At 48.1% G+C, this 11,026-nt stretch overlaps 2 protein-coding genes and 1 long non-coding RNA gene across 3 annotated transcripts in view; 1 reads left to right on the top strand and 2 right to left on the bottom strand.

Annotated features, from left to right (window-relative positions):
- Rab35 (RAB35, member RAS oncogene family) overlaps positions 1 to 287 on the bottom strand; it is an 18,074-nt gene extending 17,787 nt beyond the window's left edge. The window contains exon 1 of the mRNA XM_005396519.2: positions 28 to 287. Within this exon, the coding sequence (XP_005396576.1) occupies positions 28 to 79 (52 nt within the window). The 5' untranslated portion in view covers positions 80 to 287. The remainder of the gene's footprint in view (positions 1 to 27) is intronic.
- A 103-nt stretch (positions 288 to 390) lies between these two features.
- Positions 391 to 9,958, top strand: LOC106149847. Its single transcript, XR_001236293.1, has 3 exons — positions 391 to 922; positions 8,753 to 9,092; positions 9,543 to 9,958. It is a non-coding gene; the product is annotated as an uncharacterized LOC106149847 (long non-coding RNA).
- Positions 9,959 to 10,052: 94 nt separating this feature from the next.
- Positions 10,053 to 11,026, bottom strand: part of Gcn1 (GCN1 eIF2 alpha kinase activator homolog) — a gene marked incomplete at its 5' end in the record, with an annotated part of 58,570 nt that continues 57,596 nt past the window's right edge. The window contains 1 exon segment of the mRNA XM_013520334.1: positions 10,053 to 10,762. Within this exon segment, the coding sequence (XP_013375788.1) occupies positions 10,637 to 10,762 (126 nt within the window).

Raw genomic sequence — 11,026 nt, 5'->3', positions numbered from 1 at the left:
GCCGCCTCCGGCCGCTGCGGCCCTCACCGCTGTCGCCGATGATGAGCAGCTTGAAGAGGTGGTCGTAGTCCCGGGCCATGGCGGGCGCGGGCGGTGCGCGCGGGCGGGCGGGGTCGGTACTGGCCTCGCGAACCGCAGCTCCCTCCGGGCTGCTCCGGCAGCGGCGGATTCACTTCCCGAACAAACAGCCGGAACTGACAGAAACACCTCCCTCCGCTCCCCCTCCTCCTTCTCCTCCTCCTCCTCCTCGGCAGTCGCCGCCGGTGCCACAGCCTCCCTCCTTCCCGCCCCGCCCCGTCACAGCGCAGGCGCAGGGCTTGGGGCCGCCTCTGCGCAGCCGCAAACCTGGCCCGCCGCGCCCTCGTCGCGCACGCGCACCGCGCACGCGCCTTAGCCAAATCCGGGAGGGCGCGGGCCGGTTTTCCTCGGCGCTCCTCGCCGCCGCCTCCTGCGGTCCTGAGTGCTTGCGGGGTGGAGCCACTGTCTAGCTCTAACCGAAAGAAGCCAAGGCTGCCAGGGGAGCCCGTCTGTGATGTCCTCGCTCCCTCATCGTCAAGACCCTCGCACGCGCTGCAAAGAGGGAACGACAGGCACGGAGCGGCCGGGGGCGGGGTTCTCGCCGAGCTCCGGGTTCCTCTGGACTCGGGCGACGGTGAAGACGCGGGCACCCCGCCCCTCTCGGCGCCTGCGCTGCTTCCGCGCTGCTGGGCCGCCGAGCGGGCTGCCGAGTTAGCGCAGGAGTCGCCCGCTGGAGCGTAGCTCTTGGGAGTGCGGCTTGAGGTCGGCGCTGGGTCGAAATCACACAGCGCCCTGTGACCTCTGGAGCCTGACTCGTCTCTGGTTAAAGGGTCCTTCATGGTAGCTGCAGATTGGGAGTCCCGTCCTGCTGGAAGCCGAGCCTGGGAAATGCGTGAGCCTCTGTGTAAGACGCACCCAGACACCGAAAACAGCCTCTGCCTCGGCTTCAGTTTCACACCACCTGCAGATACATAGCTAAAATCGGGTGGCTGGGGAGGCCTGGGCCGCCGGAAGTTGAGCAGTGCTCAGTACTGCAGCTCCAGGTTTTTCCAGTTTCACAGTGAGCTCGCACTTGCTGTACCCACGGCCATCCTTACTGTGGAACTGTTGAGATTTTTAAGTCCTTATTATCTGTTTTTTATAACCCTGACCCTTTCCAGTCAAGCACCTGTTGGGTAGTTCTATCTGCCTTATCAAACTTCTTTTCCTTTAACTTTGTAAAAGCAATGATCGCGGTTTTAAAAAAAAAAAAAATACAGGGCAGGCACAGTGGTGCACAGCTATAATCCCAGCTACAGGGGAGAGTTGAGACAGAAAGATTGCAAGGCCGAGGCTAGTCTGGACAGTTTAAGGAGACCCTATCTCAACATAAATACAAAGAACGTAGCTCAGTGGTGAAGCACTCCTGAGTTCCATCCCCAGTGCAGGGGTGGGATGGGTACAGAAGCATACCAAACCATTCAAGTACGATTTTCCTTCTGAACCACTCCTCACTGGTACCCCTTGTTAATGAGTTTCTTAAATACCTTCAAATGCTTAACAATGGGCTGGGGAGATGGCTCAGTGGTAGAGCTCCTGCTTTGCATGCGCAAGGCCCTGGGTTGGATCCCTGGCACCACAAAAAAGGGGAGACAGAATTGTCAAAATGCTTAACATTAGTTGAATGCATAAATGGCCTTCCATGAACTTCCTGTGCCTATACAAACATATGTATGTCACTTTTTGGTCTTTAACAGTATACTTCTATCGGGTGCATGGCATGGTCCTCCCTCGGATGGCTGTACTATCATTTAACCAGCGCTGTTAATAGGCAGTCATGCAGTTCAGAATTTTTTGTCATTATTAACAATGTTGCAGGCAAGATCCTTTGGCAGCAGGCGGAGTGTCTGATTCAGGTCTTAAGTTGTTTTTCTAGGAGCAGAGTGTGAGATGCAAATGGCATGGGCTTGGAACCTGTAGGTATTGACTGGGGAGAGGAGTTGCTCAGGAGCTCTTGACTGAAAAGTCCTCCTTGACATGGGAAAGTTAGTGTCATCTTGCTTTGTCCCAGGGGTTTTAGGAAATGAGGAAAAGAAAGAAGCCTCAGGGTAACCGGCAGATAAACATACTAGCCTTGAAGTGCCTGTGAGGCAATTGGTCACTGTCGTCTTCACAACCTTCCCTGGGGTCAGAAAGACTTCGGTGTTGATGCCAGCTTTGAAATCTGGGTTCCATCCCTGAAACGCTTTTGGATGTGTTATTCTGTCCTGGAGCCCCAGTTTCCTCACAGAGTACTGTGGCAATGAGAATGTATTTGTAAGTGACCTGACATATGTAGGTCTGTGACAGACAGTAACTAATGTTTTTTGTTTTGTTTGTTTGTTTTTGGTATCAGGAATCGAACTCAGGACCTTGGGCTTGCCAGGCAGGCGCTTGTGCCACTGAGCTGCATTACTGGCCCAACAGTAACTAATGTTAATTAAGGTCATTTTGTACTGACTCCTTCATGTTTCCAGCCATTTCCTATTGTAGACTCTTCCATACATTCCCAGGGCAGTTTCCTGATATTAGGGCTACAGAATACATTGGGAAAATAAAGTGTAATTGGCCATTATGAAGGTGAGAGTCCAAATTTTTCCCAGGATGTATCATCTGGAACACAACAGCCGTTGATTTCTCCATTTATTCACTAACAGGTGCTTTCTGTTTATTATGTGCCGTGGATTGTAGAGGACATAAGACTAGAACCTTTTGGACTGGGGATATAGCTCAGCAGCACAAGTGCCTGCCTGGCAAGCACAAGGTCCTGAGTTCGATTCCTGGTACCAAAAAAAAAAAGAATAAAAGCTTTTCCCTCCAAATGTTCACTGTTGTATCAGAGTTAAGACATACTCGTGAGGAATTAAAAATACATGATCATGCAGTAGAAGAGTAGCTGTCAAATAAACCGTCCAGACTTCATAGCAGGAAAGCTATCACTGCTGCGAAAATGATGGGGAAAGGATTGCATCATAAAGATTTCATGATGGCACCAGAATATGAGAGAGCCTTGAATGCCCCGCCTATTACACAACCGCTGTCATAGCCTGTGAGAATCATCAATTTGGCTTGGAGGGGGAATTCCCTACAGGCCAGGATGTGTGCCTGACATCCATGAATCTGAGCACATTTTCCTGTAGAAACATTGTTTTACATTTACCTTAACCACTGTTCCATGAGGGGCTTTGGTAAAATCAGTCAGGCTCTTTCTCTAGCTTCCTCATAAATATATATATATATGTAACTTCTATGACCTGATCAGTATGTACCACGGATAGCAAGCTTTTTCCTGTTCTGAGCAGCCAGCTTACAGATGAGCTTTTGCAATATCACCTGTTTGGGTTTTTTGTTGTTGTTGTTTTTGTTTTGTTTTTTGTTTTTGGGACAGGGTCTCACTATGCAGTTCAGGCTGGCCTTGAGCTCACTTTGTAGCCCAGGTTGGTCTCAAACTCGCAACAATCCTCCTGCCTCAGCCTCCTGAGTGCTGGAATTACAGGCGTGCACCACCCGCCCAGCTGGTATCACCTGTTTGTACAATAGAAATTACAGCGGGGAAGCACTGGGAGTTTTTGAGCAGAGAAAATAACATCACAATATTTTAATAGAAGAATAAAAATATTATTTTAACAAAATAATATGGCATGTACATGCAGGATAGGCTTCACCTCAGAGCTTTAAAAGTTACTGCTGAAACTCAGGTGAGGTAACAACAGGAAGAGGCAAGTGTAAAAGACAGTGCTAACAATAGCAACCAGATGAAGCAGTCTTTTTAAAAAAAAAAATCACAATTTACCTGGAAACCGGGTTCACACACTGATTCAGTAAATACCTGCTCAGTAGTTGCCAGGCAGTGTGCAGGGCACCAAAAGAAGCATCAGCAACACAAAGCCCTTGTCCTTCAACAAGTGTTTGAAGGCCTGCCGTAGGTCTGGCACTCACCTAGGAGCTGGGGATTTAGTGGTAAGCAAAAATCTGTGTCTTCAGGGAGCTTCTGATCTAGTAGAGAGCATGGGCAATAGACGTGAAAAGAGAAAAGGAGGTCGGGGATACACAGAGGTGTACAGGAAGAGGTGAGCCAAGGAGGTGGTAGCCACTACTAGTGATTTCAGAAATTTGCAGTGAATGAAAGGAGAAAAAGAAGGGTTGGTGGAGAGCACTGGGGCTGGATAGTTTTTATTTTTCAGGAAACAAGATCAGCAAGTCAGTGGTAAGTATTGAATAGTCTTGGAGGAGATGAGCTAAGAGCACTTCCAAGAGTTTTAAGTTTGGCAAGAAAGAGACCTGGGAAGTAAGGAGTCACCAGTGGGAGGCAGAGAGGGCAAAGAAGAAGGGAACCTCAGGCTGGGGCCACGGAGACAGAGACAACAGTGCCCTCGTAGGAAGCCACGGCAGGATGACGGCCAGGGCAGCGGATCCTGGAGGGCTCTGGGATACCCAGATCTCAGGCCAGCACTATGGATTCTGGAGTTGCTGAGTGCTAGGAACACTGCTGTGATCATGCAAGAAGGTGGAATGAATTCAGGGAAAGCAAGTAAATAGGATGACAAGGACCTTAAATGCCAAATGGGGGAAACTTTCAATGTGCTGGCCCAAGAGGGAAGAAATCAAGGAAATGGCATCTGATCGCTCCCTTTGATGGAATGGAAATTGGTCCCTTATCCCATATCTGCAAGCTTGATGCCATTTCCAGTGATTTGGGATGGGCTTTGCCCTGGCCTTATATAGCCTCCAGAAACCAAATGAACATTAATTCTGTGACTGTAGCAACAACGTCATAATTCATCTATCCCACAGTAGGTTCTTGGTATCTTGAATTGTAGTGAAACTGTGTAGAATTTTTTTCCCCCAGTACTGGGGAGTCAACCCAAGGCCTACTCACTGAACTACATTCCCAGCCCTTTTTATTTATTTAGAGGCAAGGTCTTACTTAATCACTAAGTTGCCCAGGCTGGGCTCCAACTTGCCACCCTCCTGCCTTAACCTCCCAGGGTACTGGGATTAGAGGTGTGCGCCACCATCATGCCTGGCCACATGTAGACCTTTAAGAGTTGAGGGAAATAACATAGTTGAGCTGAGTGTGGTGGCACACGCTTGTAATCTCAGCTACTAGAGGAGCTGAGGCAGGAGCATCAAAAGTTTGAGGCCAACCTGGGCAGCTTTGCAAGATTTGTATCAAAGTTAAAAAAAGAAAAGGGCTGGGGAACGTAGTTTAATAGTAGACCACCTGTCCAGCCCGTGCATAGCCCTGGCTTCACTCTCCAGCATCGTGACAAAATAAAATGATCCAGTTGAACCCTCTTGAGTTTGCTTTCTGTCAGGTGTTGGCCAAATCAGGGGTCTCGTTTAACTTAGGGTCAACTACCCCCCTCTCCTGACCTCCAAACCATTTAGGATTTTTTCCTTCTTTTGGATTAGTGGTCAGGACTTTCCAAGACCCCTCCCAAGGACCTGGAAATTGAGAATATTTTCATAATGGCGTTTGCTTTGTACTCATTCACTTACGAGTCTAACGTTTTCCAGAGTTTCTGAGACACACGCCGTCCTAACAGACTGAATGCAGTAGCAGGTGTGAGACTGCAGACCTTAGACTTACAAAAATGCCAGGCACCGCGTCTCTTAGTATGGTTTTTGTTTGGGAAAAGTTGTATCTGTTACAGTTATATATGCTTATGTCCTGGGTTGTTTTTTAATGAAGGCTTTTTAGTTTCTAAAATGCCAAAGATCAGTAGGTAAAATACACATAAGCAAGAGCTTCTGGAGTTCTCAGTAATTCTGGAGTTCTCAGTAAAATATAAAGGCATCCTGGGGCCAAAATGTTGGAGAAAAGCTGAACCAGATCCTGCTGTCCCATCTCTTTGTGTGAGACTCAGAAGTGGTTAGCAGTATCATCACAGCTTTCTCTCGGGGGAATGAGAGACTCAGCTCTGAGGGACTCCCTGCACTCACTGTCCCCGTGACCAGGCTGCCATCTCAAGAAAGAAACCATGCAGAACAGCACCAGAGGGTGCCTGGGGTTTTCCTTTTTGGCACACCTAGGAAGGTCTCACCGAGAAATCCCACTGCAGTACTCCTCCTCCACCCAGCAGGGAGCAGGGACCCTCCTAACAACCAAGGGGCAGCTCGGAGCCACCCAAGCCATTAGTCTCCACCTTTCCTGAAGTGTGAAACTAAATCACTGCAGAGCCACATGCCAAGAACCTGACTAGCTTCTTTAAATTTCTTTTCTAAATTATTTTTATAGCATGGCGCAAGGGCATGGTGGGCAGAGAATCAAGAAATAGGTTTTTATCCAGTTCCCCGGCCAACTGGCTGCGTGATCTTGCAGACAGATATATACAGCTATACTCTTCCTAAAATAAACACAACTGTGTAGGAACTGACAGTGATGGCTAAGTGCCTTTCTGCCTGTGGACACTGACACACCTCTCATGCAGCACTTGTTTTTTTCTTTGTTTTTCTTCTGGTACCAGGAATCAAACACAGGACCTTGCACTTGCCAGGCAGGTGCTTTTGTCACTGAGTTAAATCCCCAGACCCTTCATGCAGCACTTTGGATAGTCGGTCATCATCACTAGTTTTCCAAAGAAATCTGATCTTAAGTTAGTAGTTTTGAACGACTCAGAGCCTTTAGAATTGAATCGAGATGATTCAAAATGGGGGATAAGGCCGGAAGGGGTGGCACGCACCTGGAGCCCCAACACTTGAGAGACTGAAGCAGGATTGCCAAGAGTTCAAGGCCAGCCTGGGGTACATAATGAGTTCAAGGCCAGCCTGAACTACATAGCAAGGCCCTGCCTGAATGAATGAATGAATGAATGAATGAATGAATGAATGAATGAATGACAGATAAGCCAGGTGTGGTGGTGCAGATCTGTAATTCCAGCACTCCAAGAGACTGAAGCAGGAGGACCAAAAAATTGAGCCCAGCTTAGGCAATTTAGCGAGACCTACTCTCAAAGTAATTAAAGGGGTGGGGAGCTAGGCTGGGAATATAGCTCAGCACAAAGGCCCTAGGTTTGATCCCCAGTACTGAAATAAAATGTGAGCCAGTATGACACTGTTCAAATCAGTGAACCATCTGGTTCAATGAATTCCCAGATGTGAAAGCCTGGTATTGTGATGCGCTTTCTACAGTAATAGGTCCCTCTTTTCCCTGACATCCCTCCTTTCACTCATGCCATGTATGTATTGAGAACCTCCTGTGTGTGTCTGGGCTTGTGTGGAGTACACTGTGTCATTCAATCCAGATGACAGCCCTGTGAGGTAACAATACAAAGCGGAAAGGTGCTGAAAGGCTAAGGACATGACCCAGTCATAGAGCTTAACATTAAGCAGTAAAGTTAAGGTTCAAATCTAACTTCAGAGTCCCTGTGGCTCTACTAGACCAGAGCTTTAAATACACTACCTGCATTTCCTCCAAAGTATTTTACAACCTAGACCTTTCAAGTTAGACTAGTTCTTTTTTCCCTTATCCTAATAACTTGAAGCAACTTAAGATACATTCACACAGAATCATGCTTGGAAGAAAAATACTGCTGTCTTTAAAATCCATCAGTAAAATGTCTTCACATCCCTGCACTCAAAATTGTGCCAATTTTGTATTCCCCTTCTCCTCTGGAGTCCCGTGGCATTGCACTGTGGATGGAGAGAACTTAGGTGCAGGTCTGGGTCCTAGAAGGGGGTCTGAATCGCCCCCCCTTATTTCATAATCACCTTGACAATCCACAAAGGTAGAGGCCCTGAGTTGGTTGAAGGACTGGAAGTGCTCAGTTGACAGTTCTCTGATTAGCAAAGGGCATACCATTTTGTCACTGGCTTTCAAGCACATGGAAGGATGAAGAGTCTCCCCTCTGGTGGATCAATGAATCTCTCTTTTAGTTTTCTTTTTTCCAGTACTGGGAATTGAACTCATGACCTTGCGCTTGCCAGGTAGGCACTGTGCCACTGCGCTAAATCCCCGGCCCCGGATCAATGAATCTCTAACCTAATTTCTCTCCGACATTCCCAGCCAGCATCCTAGAAATGCGGTGAGATACTACTGCTCCCTGCGGCCTGCAGAGCCGCTGGGTAGGACTGGTGTGGGTGGAGCCCGTAGGCTAGTCATCTACAGCAGCTTATCCCTCTACCGAGGGTGCTCTATGTGTGTTTTTGTTTCCTGTGCATTCCAAGACAGGAAAGATCTGGAGGCCTTTGAATTGCTCCAAAGAATGAAAAATGCTGAAGCCTGGCCCTCCAGCACAGAAGAGCTGAAAGGCTAAACAAACATCACCTCTGGGGACAGAATTCCATTCACTGGCCACATGACCCTGGGCAAGTGGCCTCTGCCTCCATTTCCTCCTGAAGAAAATAGTAACCAAAAAAAAAAAAAGGTAGCAAAACCTATTTCATAAGATGTTTCAGAGGATTACTGAAATGCTGTCAGATGTTATCTAATTACCACCACGGCCTAAAGGATGACTGAGAGATTTTTAGAGCTTGCATTCCAAATTCATTTAACAGATGAGGAAACTGGTCCAGAGGGTTAGATGACTTGTCCAAGACTACATAGTTCCGCCAACCATCAGGACAAATAGCTTTTGCTTCTTTGCTGCCAAGCTGCACTTCCCCCGGGGTTGGTCTGGGCTGCCACTTCTGGGATTGTGGGACTGTGGCCTGACAAGGTCCTTTTTGCCTGCTCTGTCATGCTGTGACAGCCCTTTGCCACTTGCTTCCTCAGAGCTGCCACCCTCCTTCCAGACTCAGAGAATGATATCCAGCATGCTCTGGGAGCCTTTGAGTCATCTCCGTCTGTGAATCAACCTCCAGCCATCTATTCTGAACAGTGAGATCTCATCTTCCCCTGGTTTCTGGAACTGGAAGCTCGTGTTTTTCCTTCGGATTTTGTTTAACGAGTGCTTCCACCTCGAAGCATGTCAAACTGTCCTCCCAGATGCAGACTGAGGACTGAAAGCCAGAGCTGGAGATAAGCATCTAACCCAAGACCCTGCAGGGAAACACTGAAAACTGCAGCCTCCACTCAACAGGAACTTCCTGCATCTTCCCACACTGCCTGAGAGGTGAGTACACATATAGACAGCTTTCTGGACAGATGCCCTAGGCAGCTGGGAGGATGCTGATGGCCATCTGAATCCCAGAAGCAGGGAACAGTTACCATGGCTACCAAAAACTGAAACCATTGGTTGCCTGGCTATGGGGATCAACTCAGCTGACCTTTCAAGGTCCCTTCCAGTCCTGAGACTCTACAGTTACCCCGAGCCAGCTAGACCAGGTCTGCTGCAAGACAACAGGAAGTCCTGTGACATTAAGGCTTGGGCATAGGAAAGCAAAGATTTTATCAGAAGCACCTCAGAGGTCACTTTGTCTTGTTCATCAGAAGTGTTAAATCACAATCTTATTTTCTACCTCTGCCGCATTAATAAGCAAAAGCTTTCTTTTTTTAGTGTAATATTTTATATCTTTTACACAGCAAGTTTGCTACCACTTTTCTATTTCTCTTCCTTTTACAGCTCTGGCCAGCAATTTTGACAGGACGTTTGTTCCATGTTATGACCAGCAAAACAGCCGAGAAAAACTTGCGTCACTCTGGCCTAGTGGAGTGTGCTCCACCAGACAGGACGTTTGTGTCACAAGCCTTCTAAGAATCAGGAGGAAGGAAGTCATTCATAAAGGAAGCAGATGCTGAACTACAACTCTGATTTCCTCTTGCATGAACTGTAGGAATGTTACTTCACTGAGGGAACAGGTTTCTCTGCAATTTGACCATAGGAAGCTCCCTACCTTTTCAAGTTGAGGTAGGGCCGTGAAGAGCCTAATGCAATACCCACCTTCTCCACAGGGGGGTAGGTTCTCAGGTCTCAGAAGTGTACAGGGACAGATAAGACCTCAGAAGGCAGGAGAGGGGATGTCCAGAAACCAGAGTGCTGCTGACACTTACAAAAATAGTTGCAGACTTTTCCTTATTCCTGATACAGGAAGCTTCATATTTAACAGATGTTTGGAGATTATAAACACCTTACTAATGAGTAAATCAAAGCCTTTATTAAACATTCCTCCTTTAAACGACCTGCACTGAACCCATCCCCTCCCAGACCGGGGAACTGCCAGAGCTGTGTAGGTATCACCTTCCCCCAGCAGGGGTCAGAGCTAGTCAGGCTACACAACATTGAAAAGCCAAGCCAAGACACCACACGGGGCAGGGCTCTGCAGTTCTGTGCCCTGCTCAGGATCTAGGCAGAGGTTGGCAGCGCCAGCTCTTGAACCAGAGCTCAAGCACAGGTGAGGAGGAACCTGAAATTGAGGACACAGACTGTCCTGGACCTGGCTGTGCTGAGCTGGATGGCGGGCCCTGGGCTGCCATTCACCAAGGCTTATTTATGAATGTGCTTTTCCTTCTCTTCTCCAAAGAAAAGGGTGGAAGATGGAGGAGGCAATCTTCAGTTGTGTGTGGGTTTGATTTAAGGCTTTGGCTGTGGTTGGTTGATATATTAAAATACTTTCAGAAATGCCATCTTCTCAGCTCCCCATTGGAACAAACGTATTTTCAAAAATGAAAACAGTGAACAACGATGTGGAGCTGCAGGTGCAAGAGGGCACAGGCTGATCACGTCAGAATGGTGTCGTCCACCTGCTCGGTGGAGTCGGCTTGGCTGGCCAGCTTCTTCAGGGACCTTCGGTTGCACTCATTCAGGGCCTCCAAGCTGGCCACATCTAGGATCTTGGAGAGGGCCTGTGGGGAAGGAAGGGGATGAGGAGACAGAGAAGACAGGCCTTCAGATTTCCTAGTCAAATCAAGACAAAGACGGATGCTAACCTCAGGACTACAACCAGAGGTGGAATGTGACAAGAATCAGATGGGTTCACGGCAGTCCAGAAAGTACTCATTTTGCTTTCCCTGAGCTGAGGCGAGCAGAAGTTACAGTTTTCAGTGCCTATAAGGCTACTGGAGCTGAGGGAACAGGTTTCTGAGCATCTCAGGGCAGTCCTACTGGGA

Source organism: Chinchilla lanigera, unplaced genomic scaffold (assembly GCF_000276665.1).
Source record: "Chinchilla lanigera isolate Chin_1 unplaced genomic scaffold, ChiLan1.0 scaffold00054, whole genome shotgun sequence".
Taxonomy (NCBI): Eukaryota; Metazoa; Chordata; class Mammalia; order Rodentia; family Chinchillidae; genus Chinchilla; species Chinchilla lanigera.
This window is presented reverse-complemented; position numbering and strand designations above follow the sequence as displayed.